Consider the following 25,265-nt stretch of genomic DNA (forward strand, 5'->3'; position numbering starts at 1 on the left):
CGTAGGTTCCGTCCCTCTCTTCGCCCCAACCCGGGCTCGAACCAGGGACCCTTGCACACATCAACAACTGACACCACACGAAGCATCGTTACCCATCGCGCCACAAAAGCCGCGGCCCTTGCAACGCAAGGGGAAACCCTACTTCAAGTCTCAGAGCGAGTGACGTCACCGATTGAAACGCTATTAGCGCGCACCACCGCTAACTAACTAGCCATTTTACATCGGTTACACATGGAGCCCCAGGCCGAGGGATATTGACACTTCTTTTGTGTTTCTTCCCTTTGCAACTGTTGTCACCTTCTCACCAAGCTGCTTGGCGATGGTCTTGTAGCCCATTACAGCCTTGTGTAGGTCTACAATCTTGTCCCTGACATCCTTGGAGAGCTCTTTGGTCTTGGACATGGTGGAGAGTTTGGAATCTGATTGATTGATTGCTTTTGTGGACAGGTGTCTTTTATACAGGTAACAAGCTGAGATTAGGAGCACTCCCTTTAAGAGTGTGCTCCTAATCTCAGCTCGTTACCTGAATAAAAGATACCTGGGAGCCAGAAATCTTTCTGATTGAGAGGGGGTCAAATACTTATTTCCCTCATTAAAATGTAAATCAATTTATAACATTTTTGACATGCTTTTTTTAAATTGTTTTTGTTGTTATTCTGTCTCTCACTGTTCAAATAAACCTACCATTGAAATTATAGGCTGATCATTTCTTTGCCAGTGGGCAAAAGTACAAAATCAGCAGGGGATCAAATACTTTTTTTTACTCACCACCCCCTGATGTGAAGGAGAAAGACCACTATCTCACTCACTCACTCACTCACTCACTCACTCACTCACTCACTCACTCACTCACTCACTCACTCACTCACTCACTCACTCACTCACTCACTCACTCACTCACTCACACACACACACACACACACACAAAAGCACACACCCTGATACATTTTCCATCATATCAAGCTTTTTACCTGTACTTTGTAGCACAGAAGCCCAAAGGGACTGAGGCGGTCGGTCCAAGTAAACACCAGTCATTTCTATCAATCCCTTATCCCCTTCAGTATATAGAGCTGTAGGGAGATGGGTGTGTGTTGTGGATGAATTACTGCCTCTCAGCTCGGATTCCATTTTGTTTAAACAAGAGTGATATGGTGTATCTCTGACAATACAAGGATAAATTCCACATAGCTCTGTCTCTCGATCTCTCTTTCGCTCTCTCTTTCTCCCTGTCTCTCTCTTTCTCTAAATTCCATTTCAATTTAAGGCGCTTTATTGGCATGGGAAACACATGTTTACATTGCCAAAGAAAGTGAAATAGATCATAAAAGTGAAAAAAAAATTAAAAAAGTAACGGTAATCATTACACTCACAAAAGTTCCAAAAGAATAAAAACATTTCAAATGTCATATTATGTCTATAGACAGTGTTGTAATGATGTGCAAATAGTTAAAGTACAAAAGGGAAAATAGATAAAAATAAATATGGGTTCTATTTACAATGGTGTTTGTTCTTCACTGGTTGCCCTTTTCTTGTGGAAACAGGTCACAAATCTTGCTGTTGTGATTGCACACTGTGGTATTTCACCCAATAGATATAGGAGTTAATCAAAATTGAATTTGTTTTCAAATTCTTTGTGGGTCTGTGGAATCTGAGGGAAACATGTGTCTCTAATATGGTTATACATTTGGCAGGAGGTTAGGAAGTGCAGCTCAGTTTCCACCTCATTTTGTGGGCAGTGAGCACATAGCCTGTCTTCTCTTGGGAGCCAGGTCTGCCTTCGGTGGCCTTTCTCAATAGCAAGGCTATGCTCACTGAGTCTGTACATAGTAAAAGATTTCCTGAATTGTGGGTGTGTGTTTAGGGTCAAAAAGCATTCTAGTTTGCTCTGTTTTTTTGTTGTGAATTCTTAGTCAAGTAATTATCTTTTGGTTTTCTCATGATTTGTTTTGGTCTAATTGTGTTGCTGTCCTGGGGCTCTGTGGGGTCTGTTTGTGTTTGTGAACAGAGCCCCAGGACCAGCTTGCTTAGGGGACTCTTGTCCAGGTGTATTTCTCTGTAGGTGATGGCTTTGTTATGGAAGGTTTGGGAATCACATCCTTTTAGGAGGTTGTAGAATTGAATGGCTATTTTCTGGATTTTGATAATTAGCGGGCATCGGCCTAATTCTGCTCTGCATGGATTATTTGGTGTTCTACCTTGCAAACTGAGGATATTTTTGCAGAATTCTGCATGCAGAGTCACAATTTGGTGTTTGTCCCATTTTGTGAATTCTTGGTTGGTGAGCAGCCCCAGACCTCACAACCATAAAGGGCAATGGGTTCTATAACTGATTCAAGTATTTTTAGCCAGATCCTAATTGGTGTCACATTTTATGTTCCTTTTGATGGCATAGAAGGCCCTTCTTGCCTTGTCTCTTAGATCGTTCACAGCTTTGTTGAAGTTACCTGTGGCGCTGATGTTTAGGCTGAGGTATGTATCATTTTTTGTGTGCTCTAGGGCAACGGTGTCTAGATGAAATTTGTATTCGTGGACCTGGCAACTGGACCTTTTTTGGGACACCATATTTTTGTCTTACTGAGATTTACTGTCAGGGCTCAGGTCTGACAGAATCTGTGCAGAAGATTTAGATGCTGCTGTAGGCCCTCCTTGGTTGGGGACAGAAGCACCAGATCATCAGCAGACATTTGACTTCAGATTCTAGTAGGGTGAGGCTGGGTGCTGTTGGTTGTTTGTGTACATGGATTTTATAATGTTGTATGTTTTCCCCCAACAGCACTTTCCATCAATGTGTATAGCTGACCCTCATGCCAAATTGAGTCGAACGCCAACAAAGCATGAGAAGACTTTGCCTTTGTTTTGGTTTGTTTGTTTGTCAATTAGGGGGGGCAGTAGAGGTCGACCGATTATGATTTTTCAACGCCGATACCGATTATTGGAGGACCAAAAAAGCCGTTACCGATTAATCGGCCAATTCTTTCTTTCTTTATTTGTAATAATGACAATTACAACAATACTGAATGAAAACTTATGTTAACTTAATATAATGCATCAATAAAATCAATTTAGCCTCAAATAAATAATGAAACATGATCAATTTGGTTTAAATAATGCAAAAACAAAGTGTTGGAGAAGAAAGTAAAAGTGCAATATGTGCCATGTAAGAAAGCTAACGTTTCAGTTCCTTGCTCAGAACATGAGAACATATGAAAGCTGGTGGTTCCTTTTAACATGAGTCTTCAATATTCCCAGGTAAGAAGTTTTAGGTTGGAGTTATTATAGGAATTATAGGACTATTTCTCTCTATACGATTTGTATTTCATATACCTTTGACTATTGGATGTTCTTATAGGCACTTTATTATTGCCAGTGTAACAGTATAGCTTCCGTCCCTCTCCTCGCTCCTACCTGGGCTCGAACCAGGAACACAACGACAACAGCCACCCTCGAAGCAGCGTTACCCATGGGGAACAAGGGGAACAACTACTCCAAGTCTCAGAGCGAGTGACGTTTGAATCGCTATTAGCGCGCACCCGCTAACTAGCTAGCCATTTCACATCGGTTACACCACCCTAATCTTGGGACTTGATAGGCTTGAAGTCATAAACAGCGCAATGCTTGAAGCACAGCGAAGAGCTGCTTGCAAAACGCGCGAAAGTGCTGTTTGAATGAATGGTTACGAGCCTGTTGCTGCCTACCACCGCTCAGTCAGACTGCTCTATCAAATCATAGACTTAATTATAACATAATAACACACAGTAATACGAGCCTTTGGTCATTAACATGGTCGAATCCGGAAACTATCATCTCGAAAACAAAAGGTTTTTCCTTTCAGTGAAATACGGAACCGTTCCGTATTTTATCTAACGGGTGGCATCCCTAAGTCTAAACCTTCCTGTTACATTGCACAACCTTCAAAGTTATGTCATAATTACGTAAAATTCTGGCAAATTAGTTCGCAATGAGCCAGGCGGCCCAAAATGTTGCATATACCCTGACTCTGCGTGCAATGAACGCAAGAGAAATGACACAATTTCACCTGGTTAATATTGCCTGCTAACCTGGATTTCTTTTAGCTAAATATGCAGGTTTAAAAATATGTACTTCTGTGTATTGATTTTAAGAAAGGCATTGATGTTTATAGTTAGGTACAGTCGTGCAATGATTGTGCTTTTTTCGCAAATGCCCTTTTAAATCATCCCCCGTTGGGCAAAGTTGGCTGTCTTTGTTAGGAAGAAATAGTCTTCACAGTTCGCAACGAGCCAGGCGGCCCAAACTGCTGCATATACCCTGACTCTGTTGCAAGAGAAGTGACACATTTTCCCTAGTTAAAAGAAATTCATGTTAGCAGGCAATATTAACTAAATATGCAGGTTTAACAATATATACTTGTGTATTGATTTTAAGAAAGGCATTGATGTTTATGGTTGGAGCAACGTGTACCTAAGCGATTATATGCAACGCAGGACAGGCTAGATAAACTAGTAATATCATCAACCATGTGTAGTTAACTAGTGATTATGATTGATTGATTGTTTTTTATAAGATAAGTTTAATGCTAGCTAGCAACTTACCTTAGCTTCTTACTGCATTCGCGTAACAGGCAGGCTCCTCGTGGAGTGCAATGTAAAGCAGGTGGTTAGAGCGTTGGACTAGTTAACCGTAAGGTTGCAAGATTGAATCCCCGAGCTGACAAGGTAAAAATCAGGCCAAATCGGTGTCCAAAAATACCGATTTCCGATTGTTATGAAAACTTGAAATCGGCCCTAATTAATCGGCCATTCCGATTAATCGGGCGACCTCTAGTGGGCAGGGTGAATACGTGGTCTGTCGTACAGTAATTTCTCTCTCTTTCTCTCTCTCTCTTGCTCTCACTGTCTCTTGCTCTCTTTTTCTCTTCCTCTATCTAATTTTCTTTATCTCTCTCTCTTTCGCTCTTTCGCTCTCGCTCTCTCAATTCAATTCAGTTTGCTTTATTGGCATGACATAACAATGTACATATTGCCAAAGCTTACTTTGGAGATTTACAATATTAACATAATTAAAATAATAATAATCAATATTGTCAATGGAACAACAGTAGCAACAATAATCAGGGGTTAAAATAACCATATATTGAACAATAATAATAAGCATAGAGGACATGTGCTGGTTGGTTGGGCTGTCTCTTTCCCTGTTTCCCTCTCTCTCCCTCTCTTCTCTCTCTCTCTATCACTCTCGCTTTCTCTTGCTCTCTCTCACTTTCTCTCTCTCTTTTTCTCCCTCTCCCTCTCCCTCAGTCTCTCTTTTTTTTCTCTCACTCTTTCTCTCTCTCTTTCTCCATCTCCTTCGCTCTCTCTCTTTCTCTCTTCCTCTCTGTCTCTCTATCTCTCCCTCTCTATTTCTCTCTCTCACTCCCCCCTCTCACTTTTTTCTCTCTTTATTTCTCTTTCTTGTCTCTCTCTCTACTACCCTCTGTCTCTCTTGCTCTCTCTATCTATCTCTATCGCTCTCTCTCTCTATCTCTGTCTCTCTCTCTCGCTCCTTTTTGCTGTTGCATAGTTTGAAAAATGTGTCTATGTAGAATTAATCAGATTCATGAATTTAGTCTGACATTATTTATGTTAAACCTTGACAGGTTGATGTATCTTATCTGTGTGGGAGGTAGAGTGAGAGATGGAGGGAGAAGAGGGATGAAGGGAAAGAGGGAGGGAGAGAGGGGGAGAGGGGGAGGATCTGCATTCTGAAGCATCCATTTGTGATTGGATAGTTAATCATTAACTAGATGAGATAGGTGAAATGTGTTAGGATGTATCACTGCAAGGAAATAACAGATTTTCTGAGAGTTCAGGAAACTGCATTGTTATTGGTTACTCAGCCCTACATACAGGCCTTTCCCTTAGTCTCACCCCTAGTGTCACCTCTGACCTTCTACAGACTTAACAATAACTATTAAGTCTGTGTCCACTCACAGACTTAAGGCTGCCCCTAAACACTTTGCTGTACTCTCTATCCATCCTGTCCTGTATTATTGGTCTAAACTTGGTCTTGACACCTCTCTTGTGCAGCGTGAAGAAATATGCAGATCCTAGAACAATTATATCACAACATAAAGGAACATTTGACACTGGATCATCAGCCTAATGCAGTAACCATGGGCCAGAATAATTTAGTCATTTAGGTACAGAATGCAATGAGAAAGAGAGAGACAGATAAAGAAAGATAGAGGGAGAGAAGGGAGGAGAAAGAGACCTTAGAAAGAAGGATCTATATGTGAAAGATGGTGGCTGTTTTTGTTTGCCTGACCTTCTGTTTTGCGCAAACAGATTTAGGACACAAAAGGAGAGGTAGGAAAAGGCAACAGCTGATGTTGGCCTGGTACTGAGAACACACATGCCTGTACGGTACCATGGAGAAACAGCTGAATACTCACACACACACAAATACAGACACACGCACACAGAGAACAGACAGACACACTCATGCAGGGAGAGAGAGGAAGAGAGAGGAAGAGAGAGGGAGAGGGAGGGAGAGAGAGAGAGAGAAGAGAAGAGACAGAGAAGAAAGCCGACTTACCTTGGTTAACTCCCAAACTCCTTGAAATTGCTCTCCTCCTTCTTTCAGGACTGTTGAGAAACAGTAGTGGAACAGAGAAGAAAACCTTCACTTTCGCATCATGGAGACTGGAGGGACTGAGTGTGAGCCTGTTGAGAGACTGTCCTGGAGCTTTACTGGAGGTCAGTGGAGGATTAGGCTGTCTCTAGCCCACCCAGGGCTGCTGCTTCTGGGGATGGTACTGCTGGTCCTCCTGCCCTCTGGAGAAAGTGTCAAACAGAGTGTCCCCAGAGTCCAACTTACCTACAAAGGTAAGAGATGCACTGATGGATGAATGTTATATGGCTTAGGACAAATTAAATAATCATGTTTAGTATATGACTTAACCAGATTAAATTATTATACTAGTTTTAAAAGATGCTTTAGCTAGGAGGATGAACTAGCTATGACCCACCAGTAGGTTCTGAACCAATATTTTGAGAAACAACGGCCTAACTTTAAGTTGGCACGGGTTTTTGGCAACATGCTCTGAGCAAGAACTGACTGCCACATCTACAAAGAGAGAAAATGATATCTACAACAGAGATGGAACCTAATATATGCATAAAGTGCAAAATACACAACAGTGTTTTCTCCATCATCATGCCAGTTACTTTAACTGTTGCTCTATGATAGCTACCTGCAGTATTTTCATCAGTAGCAATGTTGAATTATCTGTTAATGAGCCGTTCTCTGGCGCACTGTCCAGCTGATTGTTCTGACTTCTGTCTCTCTCTTTTTGATCATTTTACTTTTAGATTTCTTCACTTTTCTTTTCAGCTCATGTGAGTTTGAAGGGTCCAACACCAATTTTGCCTAGTGTAACTTGGTAAAAAATAAAATAATAAAGTAACTGCCTATTAAGTGCCAAATAAAGTAACAGGGTTGACCGCAACAGAGTTGACCGTAACAGTGTTGACGATTTCGTCTTAAATCAGCCGTAGATGCCTTTGTAACAGAGGGATTGGAAGCTTGTTCTGTGCAACAGGAAGGGGTAATTGAATGCAAGCTTCACGAAAAATGTTGAATTGTGAAAAAATGTCTAGCCTGTCTATCTATGGGTAACAGAGTTGGCATGTCATGCTCAACCCACTCACCACCACAAAACACCAGAAAATTGCCAAAAAGAGTAAAACCAGCTCACCTGCTTTTACACTATGATTTGACTATTAGATGTAAAATAGTTTCACCATAGTAAAATGAGAGTTCAGTTCATGTAACAGGGTTGACATTAAAAATCTTTAGAAATTACTTTGTCAAAGCAACAAAATAAGGGCTTTAACATGATGGTGAAAACCTGGAGAAATGTTGCTGTTAAGTGGGTTAAAATCTTCCTAGAAGTCACAGAGGATACACAGAGAGTACATGTCAAAATGCTGCATGCTGGCACAATTTTCCATATGGTCTATATTAAAGGACACTTCATTCAATATAACAGGCTTTTAAAATGCAACATTTGTGCACAATTTCTACTTAAAACGCAAAAGGTAATCATTTCGTGGAACGACCCACAACTGTTATCAGAACACACACACGTACCAATACACACACCAATAAACAATCACTTGGCCGCTGTGTTAAAAGATATGAGGTGTGAAAGATCGCTTGAAAACAGAGAGAGCTATGTGGGGTGGTCCGTACTGTAGGTACTAAAGGGAGAGCGTAGGGTTGGGTTGTATTTGTCAGGCTGTAAAACTACAATAACTGTAGTCTTTTCAGCCTCTACATTGGCTTTAGTCTCTACAGTAAGGAACATCTATTTTGCACCCTGTTACCATGTTAAATCTATGAAGCATTTATAGTGGTGATGATGGATAGGCAAACATTTCATTTGTTTTAAATACACATGCGCTTTATATAGTTCTATATTTATACAGAAATACACAATGAGTATGGTATGTAAAGTATGTAGCTCAGTCTGTCATACATAAATATACACTGAGTATGCCAAACATTAGGAACACCTTCCTAATAATGAGTTGCAACCCCCCCCCCCCCACACCCTTTTTTTGCCTCTCAGAACTGCCTGAATTCGTCTGGGAAGGGACTCCACAATGTGTCGTAAGCATTCCACAGGGATGCTGGCCCATGTTGACTCCAATGCTTCCCAAATTTGTATCAAGTTGGCTGGATGTCCTTTGGGTGGTGGACTATTCTTGATACACACAGAAAACTGTTCAGCGTGAAAAACCCAGATACGTTACAGTTCTTGACACAAACCGGTGCGCCTGGCACCTACTACCATACCTCGTTCAAAGGCACTTAAATATTTTGTTGTTATGCAATTTAGCAGACGCTTTTATCCCCAAAATCATTTTTATGCGTGCATACATTTTACGAATGGGTGGCCCCAGGAATCAAATACACAATCCTGGCATCCTGGTATCCTGGCATCCTGGCATTTCTCTACTGACTGAGCAATACAGGACCACAATGGGTCTGGCTGTGTGGTAGCTGTGGTCCTCTGTGTGTGTCCGTGTGTTTAGGGTTGGGTAAACTAGAGGCTGTGTTTGTTTTTAAGCCCTACAGGTGAAGCTATAGCTCCTTAAAAACCCATTCTACCCCGTAGCAAAAAATGACTCAAACTCTAACACAAACACTACAATAACGCAAACACACTAACCACCCATAAGAACCTCATTACAAGCTTTACTCTGACTGTAACCCCCAAAACCCCTACTTCAACCCTGACCACCAAACCCTGATCTAACTATTAACTTGTAAACCCTCACCCCAACATAAAGTCACCAGTCACTAGTTCACATTCAGTACTCCAGGGGTAGGCAACTAGATGTGATCTAACTATTAACTTGTAAACCCTCACCCCAACATAAAGTCACCAGTCACTAGTTCACATTCAGTACTCCAGGGGTAGGCAACTAGATGTGATCTAACTATTAACTTGTAAACCCTCACCCCAACATAAAGTCACCAGTCACTAGTTCACATTCAGTACTCCAGGGGTAGGCAACTAGATGTGATCTAACTATTAACTTGTAAACCCTCACCCCAACATAAAGTCACCAGTCACTAGTTCACATTCAGTACTCCAGGTACTCCAGGGGTAGGCAACTACATGAGGCCACGGGACAATTTTTGTTGGAGTGAATGGTCGGAAAATAATAATACACATTTCTATACTGCAAATTGATCACAACTAAGCCCAAACATAGATTGTATTTAAAACAAACAATCGTTTGAAACCTTGTTTGCATTGAGACACAGTCACGTCTCTTTTTTTGAGGGAATACTTGGGAACACATTTTTTGCTGAATTCCTGGTGATTTTACAGTAGTTCTTGACCCAAAAACATTTTTTACTAAAAACTTTGTGGGGGAAAAAATATATATATTACAGGCCGGTTTTTGCCAACCCCTGCACTACTGTAACCCAGATACAAACCCCCACATCCCAATTGCAACCTTGAACTCTCACCCCCTAACCCCAACCTTCTTCACTGGCCAAGTCTCCTACAGACCCAGCATTGCTGAAAATAGAAGCTCATTTACATGTTGTTATTTTACAACATAAATACATTGTAGTACATAAGTAGTGGTAGAAATAATAACTTCCTGAAACACTATTTATTTAGCAATTTGTCCTGTAGAAATATGCAGGTTCAGCTCTGCAAATTGCCTTGTTTCATGCCAGTTGAATACTTGAGCCTTAGATCTCAGCAAAACTGAAATATTCAGAATGTTGTCAGATTAGGCTCTGAGAGTGTATTATGAAATCCATCCAAGCAAAATTGTCCCTGACTGAAATCACACTTAAAAAATAACATCATCCCCTCTGAAAATACAGTTGGCAAAGTCAAACTCTACTGAAGTCAATCATCTCCGATTGAACAAACTCTACTGAAGTCAATCATCTCCGATTGAACAAACTCCTCCAAAACATCTTCATCCCTGATTGACCACATGTTTCAAACAACATCATCTCTTTATGATCGCACACTTCAAATACACACGTCATCCCTGGCTGAATGAACAGGAGTTCAGAAAGCGTATTCGCAGTGAACTTTCCTCTCAGTAACCATCAGACAACATTTGTCCTTTGATTCCTTCAGAGGTGAAAGCGTTCAGAATTTTTCAAAAGGGAGAACAATCAACAACATAGTACTGTGTTGTTTTGAACAAAATTCAAGATTCACTGATATACCAGCCCTAGCTCTAGTCTGAAACCTCTCTCAGGGTCTTGGTGGATCAATCCATAACATGTATGGCCACAGTATGGAAGGAGTTTTTGAAACCCTGCATTTTGTCTTATGATAATAGTACAGGCATATATTCTACAGAGTTAATCTGACTGGTCCTCCCCTCCCACTTTAAACTCATGTAAATCAATTGTTCCATAACCCACATGCTGATCCAGATCCAGACAAGCAGTTTACTTTATAGCCCTGAATTATATGTAACTGTAAATCCATGTTCTCCATCTCTCTTTGCCAGGGGAACACTTCCATGTCTTACATTTTTCCAAGCTGATTCAGGTCGATAGCTCTGTGATATTACACAATGTTCCTATACAGTATCGCGGGAGTGTTAACCCTCCAACCCTATATAGTTATGACATTCCAATCTGAAAACAATCCTCATTCTGTTTTACATGACACTGATTAAGTTTGACTGAAGATCTCAGTGTTTGAACTCTGTTATCTGATAAACTTGAGATAAAAACTATAATTTATTTCCCTGCAGGATATTCATCTGTATATCATACGCAGAAACATATTTCTCTGTCACTGTTGATTCCCATCCTCAGAGAATAGGGTGGGGAGGAGAGGAAGCCTCTTAGTCACCATATAGGGAACACGCCCTGGGCTGTGGCGCTGTAGCTGCCACACGCTACACATGCACTCAGACAGTCCGTCAGTAGGGTTATCTTAAGGCCTGATGCTAGCCACTAGCCAATGTGAAATGCTATCTAACTCAAATAAACCAGTAGAACTCCATGGGGATCAGGGTTTGCTGAACGGTGCCTGTGGAGAGACTGTGGAGAAAGGGGGGGTGTCATGGCTGGAGCTCAGCGCTAAGCTAAGTGCTAACAGTGAGGCTAAGCTGGGCCTATCCCTGGGATCCTAGTGCTGTGTGTTTACCGAGCAAATTACAGAGTTACCAAGGGCTAGCACGGCTAAGCTCTCTGTAGATTTAGTGTGGAAAGGGCATAGTGGCTCTGCGTGTATGTGCGGGTGCGTGTGTGTGGGTAAGAGAGAGAACGAAAGAGAACGAGAGAGAGCGAGAGAGAGCGAGAGAGAAAGGTGAGTGCGTGGGGGTGATGTGTGTGTGTGTAAGAAGAGGTACTAGGGGGCAAGGGAGGGGTCTAAAAGTTCAAATATTGGTAGTGAGTAACCTCACAAAGCCTTCACACCCTCAGGCTAATCACAGTGTCAAACCTCTCAGAGTGACCCCCTCACACACCCAGATCTCTGGAGTCACCAGCCTTCATTCATCCAGCATAGAAACATAAAGTCAACATCACCTCAATTTGGGGAGTTTGGGGTGAGGGAAGGTGTGTGTGTGTGTGCTTGAGTCTGGGTTGTCAAGTGAAGTAAAGTACCATATTAGCTACAGTGGTTTTGGGAAAACTCACCCAGAGCAATTACCCTGAACAAGAAAAGTACTTTCCTCCCAAGTATGATTTCATGCAGCCTGGTCTCATTGACGAGACTAAAATGAGTATGATATGTTACATTTGGTATGGTTACAAAAGACAGAAGGTTACATAAGACATTAAGGCAAAAAGAAAAGGAGGATGGTTGGGTGGGTGGGTGTATAACATGAACGTCTAACAACCCAAAGGTTGCGTGTTCGAATCTCATCACGGACAACTTCAGCATTTTAACAACTTTGCAACTACTTACTACATTTTAGCTACTTTGCAACTACTAAGCATGTTAGCTAACTCTTCCCCTAACCCTTAACTCTAACATATCATACATATTGCAATTTCATAACATACTGCGTCATACAAAATGGATAATATACATCCACAAATATTTTTTTTTTAACTAGGCAAGTCAGTTAAGAACAAATTCTTATTTTCAATGACGGCCTAGGAACAGTGGGTTGCCTTACTGCCTTGCTCAGGGGCAGAACAGCAGATTTTTACCTTGTCAGCTCGGGGATTCAATCTAGCAACCTTTCGGTTACCATTAGGCTACCTGCTGCCCCGTACCATACCAAACGTAACATACAAAGTATGTGGACACCCCTTCAAATTAGTATATCCGGCTATTTCAGCCATACCCGTTGCTGTCAGGTTTATACAATTGAGCACACAGCCATGCAATCTCCATAGATAAATATTGGCAGTGGAATGGTCTTACTGAAGAGCTCAGTGACTTTCAACGTGACACCGTCATAGGATGCCACCTTTCCAACAAGTCAGTTTGTCAAATTTCTGCCCAACTAGAGCTGCCCCGGTCAACTGTATGTGCTGTTATTGTCAAGTGGAAACATCTAGGAGCAACAACAGCTCAGCCAAGTAATGGTAGGCCACACGTGCTGCTGTGCGTAGAGTATAAAAATCCTCAGTTGCAACACTCACTACCAAGTTCCAAACTGCCTCTGGCTGAAGCGCGTAGTGTGTAAAAATCCTTGGTTGCAACACTCACTACCGAGTTCCAAACTGCCTCTGGAAGCAACGTTGACAGCTTCATGAAATGGGTTTCCATGGCCGAGCAGCTGCACAGAAGCCTAAGATCAAGATGCGCAATGCCAAGCGTCGGCTGGAGTGTAAACCTCTCCGCCGTTGGACTCTTGAGCAGTGGAAATGCGTTCTCTGGAGAGATGAATCATGCTTCACCATCTGGTCCAAGTCTAACGAACTTGGCGGATGCAGGTAGTGGTGCTACATGCACATACACAAAACAATATCCCACAAAGCAGGTGGGAACAGGGACTCCTTAAGTATGATCCCCAATTAGAGACAACAAACATCAGCTGCCTCTAATTGGGAACCATACCAAGAGCACCAACATAGAGATGAAAAGACTAGAACACCCCCTAGTCACACCCTGACCTACAACACCATAGAGAACCAAGGGCTCTCTATGGTCAGGGCGTGACAATAACATCATGTTTCTAACTGCATTTGACCTATGGGGAGATTAGATAGGTTAGAGACAGGTGAATGGATATGGTGAAGACATGCATACATACCTCTCACTGGTCTGTCTCTGAAGCTCCGCTCTCAATCTAGAAGAAAGTATTCATGGATGAGCAGGATATATTCAGGGGTGGGGGGCAGGCATTGATGTGCATGGTTTAATATATGTATGTATGGGAGCTATTCAGAAGGCTTCCCCCCTGGAACTGTAACTTTGATCAGGGTCTAATCTAAACCTAGTCTTGACAGACATGTGACATCAGTTTAATGGTCAGGTTTAACCATCTGGAGATTTAGTGAAGATGGTGATGGATGATGTATAGGTATGGATATGTTGGGGTGAAAGGGATCTGTTACAATGGTGATGGTGGGTTATTGATAATGATGCAGGTATGGCGGCGACTGAGGACAAACCCACTCTTCCTCATTTCCATCTCCATCTACAGCCAGTCAGTAACACTGTGGGTCGAGATCAGATTATCCTGGCGTCTTTAACACTGTCACTGTCTGAAGATAAAACCCACTGTAATATCTCATTATGCCCTTATTGTAATGTGAGTGTAGCGTGCCTATGCATTAGCTTCTCTTTCTGTCAGTCTGCATTCTAAAGTCTCTGTGTGTGTAGGAGAGGTGATGAGCAATGACAGCAACTCTCTCTCTCTCTCTCTCTCTCTCACACACACACACACACACACACACACACACACACACACACACACACACACACACACACACACACACACACACACACACACGCATGCACGCACAGAAGGATTTTCACTCTCTTCGTTCAGTTAAGGTGTTGAATAGTGAGACAAGTGATTAGAAAGTTTCAGCTCATGCCAAGACACGCAGACATCCATGACCTGTTTCAACACACAACCTGTCTCTGTCTAGAAAACGCATCTCCAAACTGCTTATAGTTTCCAGGCTCATTAAGCTAAGTGTATTCTATGAAGTCTTGATGAACCAAACTAAACTTTTTCCATGCATCAGAATATGTGTAGGAAAGTCTGCATGCATTCCTGTGAGTGTTTTGACCCTAACTCTCTCTCTCTCCCTCTCTCTCTCTCAGAGCTGGTCCAGAGTGGTAGTGTATCGATGTTCCTGAGTCCTACTGATGGTCTCCATTCCCACTCTGTGTTGTTGGATGAGGAGAGAGGCAGGCTGCTGCTGGGAACCAGAGACTCAGTTTACCTACTGGACCCTGACCAACTCAGTAGAGCCCCCAGGAAGGTATGCTACACCTGCAACCTTTCTGGAGAACCATTTACTTTAATTATGCAGGGAATTAGGGGGTGCAATCTTTATCCAAATAGCTAGATAAATGTAATTGTGCAGGAAAGGACAATGTGGAAATAAAAATATCTAAGCCAACACAGTATAATTTGGCATGATTATGCAAAAAAGGGTATGAGCTGGACCTGTAGGAGACAGTATAGTATATCTCTCCAGCAGAAGGAAGGATAGCCCTGGGCAGGACTCAAGTCTTAACAGCTGACTAGCTATAACCCCATGCAGACATAAACTGCCACACCTCAGACATGCACACTCACGCAGGGAATCACCCAACTCTCTCCAATAGGCTCAGCTACAGTGCCTATAGGTTGGAAGTAAACACCCCCTTGAACTTTTTTCACATTTTGTTGCGTTAAAAAGTGGGATTTAAATAGATTTAATTTTTTTTCTTTTCATTGATCTACACAGAATATTCCATAATGTCAAAGGGGTTAACATAATTTTGGAATGGCTACCACTTCCTCTATCCCCCATACATACAACATCTGTAATGTCCCTTAGTCAAGTATTGAATGTCAAGCACAGATTCAACTACATAGATGGACAGTGATTGGTAGATTGGTAGCAATAACAAATCAGACATTGAATATCTCTTTAATATCTCTTTAAGCATGGTCAAGTTAATAATTGAAAATTGCTGTCTACCTATGATCCCCAACACCTTGACAGAAATGAAAGAAATTTGAAAATAATAATGACTAACATTGCACAATACACGTATGCAATGCTCTTATTAGACTTACCCAAGAAGACTCACAGCTGTAATCGCTGCTAAAGGTTTTTCTTATTGACTCAGGGGGGCGAATACTTAACTAATCAATGTATGTTAGTGTTTTATTTTTCATTCATCTTTAAAACATGTTAAAAATGTTCTTCCACTTTGAAATTAGAGTATTTTGTGTAGATCGTTGACAAAAAATGACAATTAAATCCATTTGAATCCCACTTTGTAACACCATAAAAAGTGAAGAAATCCAAGAGGAGTGTAGACTTTCTATAGGCACTGTATGTATGTTCCAAGGACTCATTACTAGATACTAGATTTAGTTTCCCATCATTATATCTGAGCCAAGCCTATGGGTTCGTAGCCTCAACCCCACAGGACACACACACACACACACACACACACACACACACACAAACACACCAATTGATTAATGGACTGCTGAATGTATATTTTTTTCTCTTGCTTTGTCTGCTCTTTTCAGTATTATGGGCTGAAAATATCCCAAATTAATATATGTATCCTTAGAAATAAGGTTAATGGCATCAATAACTTGCTAACATCAGATAACATTCATATATTAGCCATTTCTGAGACTCACTTAGATAATTCATTTGATGATACATCAGTAGCAATACAAGGATATAACATCTATAGAAGAGACAGGAATGCTTATGGGGAGGAGTTGATGTATATATTCAGAGCCATATCCCTGTAATGCTTAGAGAAGAACTTATGCCTAGTGTTATTGAAGTGTTGTGGTTGCAGGTTCACTTGGCACATCGAAAGCCTTTCCTTTTGGGATGTTGCTATAGGCCACCAAGTACTAACAGTCAGTATCTAAATAATATGCGTGAAATGCTTGATAGTGTATGTGATGTAAACAGAGAGGTCTACTTTCTTGGGGACCTGTATATTGACTGGTTTTCATCAAGCTGTCCACTCAAGAGGAGGCTTCTTACTGTAACCAGCGCCTGTAATCTGGTTCAGGTTACTAATCAACCTACCAGGGTGTTTACCAACACTACAGGAACAAGATCATCCACATCAGATCCACATCAGATGGCTTATTCATCACAAAACCATTTGATGTTACCAATTATTTTAGTGATTATTTCATTGGCAACGTGGGCAAACTTAGGCAGGAAATGCCAACAACGAACAGTGAGCAATTGTATTCATGCAACAAACAAAAAAATAATGAAAGAAAAGCAGTGCAAGTTTGAACAGAGTGCCACGTTTTTATCTTAATTGTAATCAGAGGGCTGATATAAATTCTATGCATGCCAGTCTCTCTTGGCTAAGAGTTGAGGAGCGACTGACTGCATCACTTATTCTTTTTATAAGAAACATTAATGTGTTGAAAATCCCACATCTTTTGCATAGTCAAGTTACACACAGCTCTGACACACACACTTATCCCACCAGACATGCAACCAGGGGTCTTTTCACAACCCCCAAATCCAGAACAAATTCAAGAAAGCGTACAGTATTACAAAGAGCCCTTATTGCATGGAACGTCCTTCCATCTCATGTTGCTCAAATAAACAGCAAACCTGGTTTCAAAAAACAGATAAAGCAACACCTCGCGGCACAACGCCTCTCCACTATTTCACCTAGATATTTTGTGTTTATGCATTGATATGTAGGCTACATTTTTAAAACTTATGTAGTTCTGTTCTTGAGCTGTTCTTGTCTATTAATGTTCTGTATTATGTCATTCTGTATTATGTTTCATGTTTTGTGTGGACTCCAGGAAGAGTAGCTGCTGCTTTTGTAACAGCTAATGGGATCCTAATAAAACACCAAATACCAAATTGAAGTAGTCATTTAAACCTGACTGTGCTTGTGCTACATATCTTCCACATGACTACTGACAGCTATGTGGAGTGGATCTAGGAGGAATGCAGCGTAATCAGTGATGCATTGTAGTAGTGGGCAGAGTTTGTAGAGTGGATGGAATTAGCACCAGTCAATTAACACGGTGCTCTGTCTGTCTATCAGACTGTCTACCTGCTGACCTTGACTTTGACCTAGACCACACACACACACACACACACACACACACACACACACACACACACACACACACACACACACACACACACACACACACACACACACACACACACACACACACACACACACACACACACACACACACACATATATACTCAGTATCCAAAACATTAAGAACACCTGCTCTTTCCATGATATACTGTAGACTACCCAGGTGAATCCAGTTGAAAACTATGATCCCTTATTGATGTCACTTGTTAAATCCACTTCAATCAGTGTAGATGAAGGGAAGGAGACAGGTTAAAGAAGGATTTTTAAGACTTGAGACAACTGAGACATGGATTGTGTGCATGTGCCATTCAGAGGGTGAATGGGCCAGACAAATGATTTAAGTGCCTTTGAATGGGGTATGATAGTAGGTGTCAGGCACACCGGTTTGTGTCAAAAACTGCAATGCTGCTGGGTTTTTCACGCTCGACAGTTCCCCGTGTGTGTCAAGAATTGTGCACCACCCAAAGGACATCCAGCCAACGTTACACAACTGTGGGAAGCTTTGGAGTCAACATGGGCAAGCATCCCTGTGGAATTGTAATGTGGTCTGTGTGTAGCTTGTGTAGAGCAGTCAGGCGCAGGACAGCAGATATTAATAAATAAACGTAATTTACTCAAAAATAGATAATAAAGCGAGCCCACATAATGGACCGTCTTACATACAAACAATTACTCACAAACAAACATGGGGGAACAGAGGGTTAAATAATGAACAAGTAATTGGGGGATTGAAACCAGGTGTGTAAGACAAAGACAAAACAAATGGAAAATGAAAAATGGATCGGCGATGGCTAGAAGGCCGGTGACGTCGACCGCCGAACGCCGCCCGAACAAGGAGAGGGACCGACTTCGGCAGAAGTCGTGACAGGAATGCTTTCGACACCTCGTAGACTGCATGCCCCTACGAATTTAGGCTGTTCTGAGGTCAAAGGGGAGGGTGCAACTAAATATTATGAAGGTGCTCCTAATGTTTGGCATACTCAGTGTAGATTTGCTGTTGTTGAGGTGAGTGTTTGTTTATGCAGCTGTGGTTGATCCCTGCGCCAGACCAAGTCAAGTTTCTTTGATCTTTATCGGGTTGTTGAAAGTCTGAGTGCTGCTCTCTAACTGTTGTTTTCTGGTCATTGATACTGATGCTGGCCAGATAGTTAGACTAGATTGTTCTGTGGTCGAGATTGTTCTGTGGTAGAGCTGTGTGAATATGAGTATACAAAACATTAAGAACACCATGCTCTTTCCATGACATAGACTGACCAGCTGAATCCAGGTAAAAGATATGATCACGTATTGATGTCACTTGCCCCGACTATTTGAGGCTGTTCTGAGGTCAAGATGTGTGGTATACTCTGTGTAGATCTAGTAATAAGATAGACAGAACATTAGACACACTCAGACAACACACAGAGTGCACATTTACAGGTATGTCTCATTTTCCTTAGTTTGCAACACATCTTACTGTCCTATTTCAGCTGGTAAGAACATGATATTTACAACTATGACTACACTGAAATTGCACAATGGGTACAATGGAATTCAACATAATTCTTACTTACCTGCGACAAAGTGGTACCTGTTGCAAAAATGGTACCTATTGCAATGAATTCCAAAGTGACCAACAAGTAACCACATGATATGCCGAGTTCTAAGTGAATACCAGGTACATTGTAGATTGTGAAGTCAAGTGTGACCCAATCCTCCCGTTGTGAAACGAATGCATTGATTGATTGGTGGTATAGGATTTATGTTACTGGGTTTCTCAAATCCAGCTCAAGACAAAATCCTCTCTTGCCTAGACCTGAAATATACTATACTGTACTGTAATGTACTGTGTACTCAATATGTCAAATCATAAGACTTGTATGAATTCCATGGAGCAAGGAAATATTATGGAATCCTATTACGCTGACGTAAGTGCGTGTATATGCGTGTGTGGGGTGGATGTGTGGAGTCTGTGTAACCCCAGTGATGTCACTCCTTGGTAGCGGGTTAGGGGTGAACATGCTAAGAAGATAAGCCAGTTATAACACTTGTATGAACATCAGCTACATACAGTATACATACAGTACAAGGGACATAGAACATTATCCCCCCTTAAGATCACTGTTCGGACAGGCTGACTCCTGTCTGATTGACATAAGTTTCCTCTCAGGGTTTTGTGCGTAATGCTTTGTTCTTATGTCTTGAGTTGTGTGGTTCTGATGCAGAATCAGTGGTATTGTTTGTGGTGTGTTGTCTGTCATGTAAACCTCCCTGTCCATCTATTCCCAGATCAGCTGGCCAGCCCCCAGAGACAGAGTTGAGATGTGTAAACTGGCCGGCAAGAGTGCTCATGTGAGTACAATCTGGAAAAAGCCTGAAGCCTTGTTTCATTCACATTGACAATAAAATCACTGTTTGAGTAAAAAATGACACTCCAAAAATATCTTACTCTTCTTGGTTCCTTTCTTCTTACTCTCAGTTGGAGTGTGGCAATTTTGTGCGTGTGCTACACAACTATAACCACACCCATCTGTACGCCTGTGGGACAGGAGCCTTCCACCCCATTTGTGCCTTCATTGAGATCTCAGGACGCAGAGAGGTAGAGTCGGGGAGAACACACACACTCACACACACAGCACACACTGCTTACTTACACAGTCTTTCTCTATTTCTCCCTCTCTCTCTCTTTCTCTTCAGGAGGGTGTGTTCCAGTTGTTGTCCGGTACAGTGGAGTCTGGGAGGCTGAAATGTCCTTACGACCCCAGGCAACCTTTCACCTCTGTACTCACAGGTCAGACTACGCCCCATCATAATGTCCTCTTTTTACTAACCTAGACCTACTGACAGTACCTCAGCCCCACCCTGACACCATTCTACACCCACATTCAGCCCTAACACCTTCTCTCTCATGTCCTGGTGTTCAAAACCCCTCTTCAATAAAAATGCAAAGCCCTTTTGTAGGGAGAATTCTGTCTGAATGTAATAAACAATTATACTTGGCATGGAACTATAAACACTCTGACTCACATAGTATCTCCCTCAAGATTCTCTCTGCTATCCCCAGGGTGTGTGTGTGTGTGTGTGTGTGTGTGTGTGTGTGTGTGTGTGTGTGTGTGTGTGTGTGTGTGTGTGTGTGTGTGTGTGTGTGTGTGTGTGTGTGTGTGTGTGTGTGTGTGTGTGTGTGTGTGTGTGTGCGTGTGTGTGCGTGTGTGTGCGTGTGTGTGCGTGTGTGGTCTAGGTCAAAGTCAAGGTCAGCAGGTAGACAGTCTGATAGACAGACAGAGCACCGTGTTAATCGTCTTTCAGAAATCTGGTTATGCCAAAGAATGTCATATCACTGAGAGCATGACGCACATTTTAGAGCGATTGACTAATTGTTTTTGTTCGGGTTTGCTTTCTTCCTTTTTATCTGAGTTGAGCTGGTTACTCTAATAGGTTCACATTTACAGTTTTACTTGACCCTCATCATTGTTGGTCCAGTGCTAACCCTCCTTTTGTCTGATTGGTTGCAGATCAATTTCTGTATGCGGGCACAGCATCAGACTTCCTGGGTAAAGACACAACTTTCACCCGCTCCCTGGGCCCGCCCCCTGACCAGCACTATATACGCACTGAGATCTCGGAGGACTACTGGATCAACGGTACACACACACATTCGCACATACACACATTGTAAATACTTAATTTGAATCCACAAATAACATTACATCATAAAGGATTCAAACATTTCAAAGGTCATTGAAGATGCACTATGCAGAAATCTATGAATACATTTCATGGTTGCTATGGTTGCTAAAATTCTAGTAGTTTGACTAATTTCAGGTTATGTGACAAAATAAGCAAGTATAGTGTAGAGAATCATTTTACCATCTAAACCACTGTGAAATATGTTTTCCAAAACCAAAAATATATTTTTTCAGCTATTTGAAGCTGGTGTACAAAACCAAAAGTAAAAACCGCAAAAACTCAACTTAAGAATTGTAGGCATAGAAAAAGGTGCACATAGAACCGATCTACCACTTCTTAGACTTGCTTTCAATGACAAAGACAGATCTATAACTGAAATTTCTATGTGAATTTGGTCAGGTCGCCCAAAAAGTTACATATTGCAGCTTTATTAAGGAAACAAAAAGCACCTTCTCCATCACACTTTCTCCTGCCCATAACTGTTGAGACCGTACCTAACCAGTTGATTTGCTCTACCCTTAAGCAGGCCTGCAATCTGAAGGCCACGTACCATAAGCCTATGTACGTGGCCGAGACTGCCAAATAGCAATGCCACCAACTAGCATTTGTATCCCAGGTTGTCCAAGCATGATATTAGGGGCGAGTAATTAAAGCTGCTACACATAGTATTTTTTTGCATTTTTGCATTGTAATTTCAGAAAATGTCCATAATATATCTGCAGTAATAGTAAAATTATAGTGTTTCACAGTATTACTTATCCGCCAGTGTTGTGATTGGCTGTGATATACGCCTATTGATTTCTCCCACCGTGCCGGCATCTGCTGTCAAAAAAGCTGTTTTGACTTTGTGGTTCTGTTATCTAGTGGATATCAGGGCAAGTGGCCAATGTAGATATCACTATCTCATTTCCTGGTTGCTAATATTCTACACTGTTCACTACAATTTTAGTTTATGTGAGAAAACAAGCACTGAATAGTCATCACAAGGCCTTACTTTGATGGCCTAGTTTTATCCTAACTCAGTGGGGTTATGAAACTCCTGGTTTACAGGCCACATCAGGCCTGCAAGTCACAATAAGTTGGCATGCAAAGTGATGTGTAAATCCTATTGGAATCCAGCCAGAGTTAGGATATCCAACAGTTTATTCACCCACAACCTGCATTCAGAATGACTGTATTGGTTAGGAAAGTTGATAAGAAGGCTATCTAAACCATTTAAACTGGAACAACCATTTCAGTAACTAACGCAATAAATGTAACTAACCGATTGGATTAGTTTAGAAAAATGTATGTTATTTATATTTGTGTGGCATAACATTTATCAACCAATCAATCAATCAATCAATACAAAAACACAGATATTTAAAAAATCTTAAAAGAAAATCGACCTGCACTAGAGCATGCTGGAAAATATGATAATGATGGGTGTAGTTTTGATGGGACTGTTTTACTCTGCAAAGTGTAAAACAATAACTCTGGCTATTAACACCAACACTGGGGGTTATTTTACACTCTTATAGAGTGATTGTAACTCCTGAATCAACACTAGAAATGTTACATAGAAAAATTAACACTGGACAATTTGCTGTGCACACACACAACATACACCCAAACACACACACACACATATTGTAGAGCTGTGAATTATCAGCTTGTAGAGCCATTCATTGTGGCATGACATTATATCTCAGTAACTGTTGGCCTGGTTCTTTAGAATACATCCTTCCTCTCAGTCTCGGTACATAAGGATTGGTTGAAGCAGGTGAGTTCATTCATAGGCTAGTTTGGTCATTGAGTGTTTCACTTCCCAGCCATTCCATTGATACACATAGCTGCTTTGTGTTCTCATTTTGGGCTTGAGGGAGGTTATTGGCATTCCTGCCCAAAGCAAATAGTCCAGTTATTCATTTATGACTTTTACACAAGTTCCACACTATAGACACCACACCTACTGTACAGGGTATACGTACTGTACCTACTAGGGGATTTACAATGTGTCACAGTTCACAGGTCCCTGGTCTACATACACACACTACAAGCACTATTCTATGATACACACTCCTCTCTGTCTATTCTATGAATCACTCTCGTCTACGTTTGTCATGGATCAAAAGATGTCACCAGTTTCCAACTCCTGACACACACTCACCACATTTCAGAGCCAGGGGCAGGGTGTGAGGGAGATCTCTGGAGGCGTGATGTCACTGTGTACATGTGTGTCAGAGGTTTTACCTAACGTACAGTAACAGTGACTATGTGTAGTGTGTGTGTGAGCAGGCCTACATTGGACTATTTTAAGGAATCCACCCAGAGGCTTCGGTTAGTTTCCAGGGTTGATGTCATGTTACTGTAACACCCAGATCACAGCCACTGACTCTTTCTTTCTCACTCTGTCTAGTTCCTTTCCTCTGTTCCATGGCTCTGTCTGGAGGTATTTTAACGTTCATAAATCAAGGTGCTCCGAGGAGACTGAGGCGCGTGCTAACTCTAACTTCTAAAAGACGCACCGCTGTGTCCATAGGGTGGAGGCTGAAAATGAACAATTTGGAATTTATACCTCTCTCGCTCTCTCGCTCTCTCTCTCGCTCTCTCTCGCTCTCTCTCGCTCTCTCTCTCTCTCTCTAGAGGCCAGGTTTATATCAGCTCACCCTGTGTCCGACACCTACAACCCTGACGATGACAAGATCTACTTCTTCTTCCGAGAGTCATCACGCGACAGGAGCGATAAGAGTGTCCTGTCCCGCGTAGCACGCGTCTGCAAGGTGAGAGAGGGGAGAGGTGTAGAATGGTGAAAGAACGAAGGTGAGGAGTGAGGGATGGTTTGGGGAGATGTCAGGGAAGGGGTGAAGAGGAGGACAGACATCTAACAGGGCGCGTGTACAGTGATAGATTTGTGTTCACTGCTATAGCTTCTCCCACAGATATACTTAAACCCCCCCGGGAGAATACTTCCTGGTACATTCCTCTTGTGTAGTCTGCTGACAGAGGAGCCGACCACTGCTGTCAAAAAGGGTAAATTAAAGTTTAACCTCTCTTTGTGTCTGGCTGACAGGGCAGCCTAATGTCAGGTCCCAGGACAGCAGTTGAGGTGTATGAATTAAGTATGCCCTTACAAAAAAAAGACAATGAAAAAAATAATGTGAAAAACACATGGTTTTCAGACGTGTGGACAACTCAAATGTGTTTCTCCCCAGACAATTGCAGGAAAGAGGGAGGCATTTTTTTTTATGACTGAAAACTATTTTTTTGCGTCATTTACAATTAATTTGCTGCCACATTAAATATGTTTATTTATAGTTTTTCACAAGTAGAACTGCATATCCTATTTTCACATGTGAACGTTTTTAACGTGAAACCTCAATTATTTTTGTAAGGATGACAGTAGGATAGTTGGTCCAGTCCCATATTGGTCCTGCACCTACTCTAGCCCCCTAGATTTTTTTGGGGGGGGGTTGTATCATTTGATTTACACAACATGCCTACCACTTTGAAGATGCAAAATCATTTTTATTGTGAAACAAACAAGAAATAAGACAAAAAAAACAGAAAACTTGAGCGTGCATAACTATTCACCCCCCCAAAGTCAATACTTTGTAGAGCCACCTATTGCAGAAATTACAGCTGCAAGTCTCTTCGGGTATGTCTCTATAAGCTTGGTACATCTAGCCACTGGGATTTTTGCCAATTCTTTAAGGCAAAACTGCTCCAACTCCTTCAAGTTGAATGGGTTCCGTTGGTGTACAGCAATTTTTAAGTCATACCACAGATTCTCAATTGGATTGAGGTCTTGGCTTTGGCTAGGCCATTCCAAGTGTTGCTTTAGCAG

The 25,265-nt window shown here is 41.7% G+C and overlaps 1 protein-coding gene across 1 annotated transcript in view; it reads left to right on the forward strand.

Annotated features, from left to right (window-relative positions):
- The window catches only part of sema3d (sema domain, immunoglobulin domain (Ig), short basic domain, secreted, (semaphorin) 3D), a 68,262-nt gene that overhangs the window by 11,439 nt on the left and 31,558 nt on the right, over positions 1 to 25,265 (forward strand). The window contains exons 2-8 of the mRNA XM_029696506.1: positions 6,601 to 6,842; positions 14,756 to 14,916; positions 20,042 to 20,104; positions 20,232 to 20,351; positions 20,450 to 20,543; positions 21,265 to 21,393; positions 24,065 to 24,201. Of these exons, the coding sequence (XP_029552366.1) occupies positions 6,653 to 6,842; positions 14,756 to 14,916; positions 20,042 to 20,104; positions 20,232 to 20,351; positions 20,450 to 20,543; positions 21,265 to 21,393; positions 24,065 to 24,201 (894 nt within the window). The 5' untranslated portion in view covers positions 6,601 to 6,652. The remainder of the gene's footprint in view (positions 1 to 6,600; positions 6,843 to 14,755; positions 14,917 to 20,041; positions 20,105 to 20,231; positions 20,352 to 20,449; positions 20,544 to 21,264; positions 21,394 to 24,064; positions 24,202 to 25,265) is intronic.

Source organism: Salmo trutta, chromosome 17 (assembly GCF_901001165.1).
Source record: "Salmo trutta chromosome 17, fSalTru1.1, whole genome shotgun sequence".
NCBI lineage: Eukaryota > Metazoa > Chordata > Actinopteri > Salmoniformes > Salmonidae > Salmo > Salmo trutta.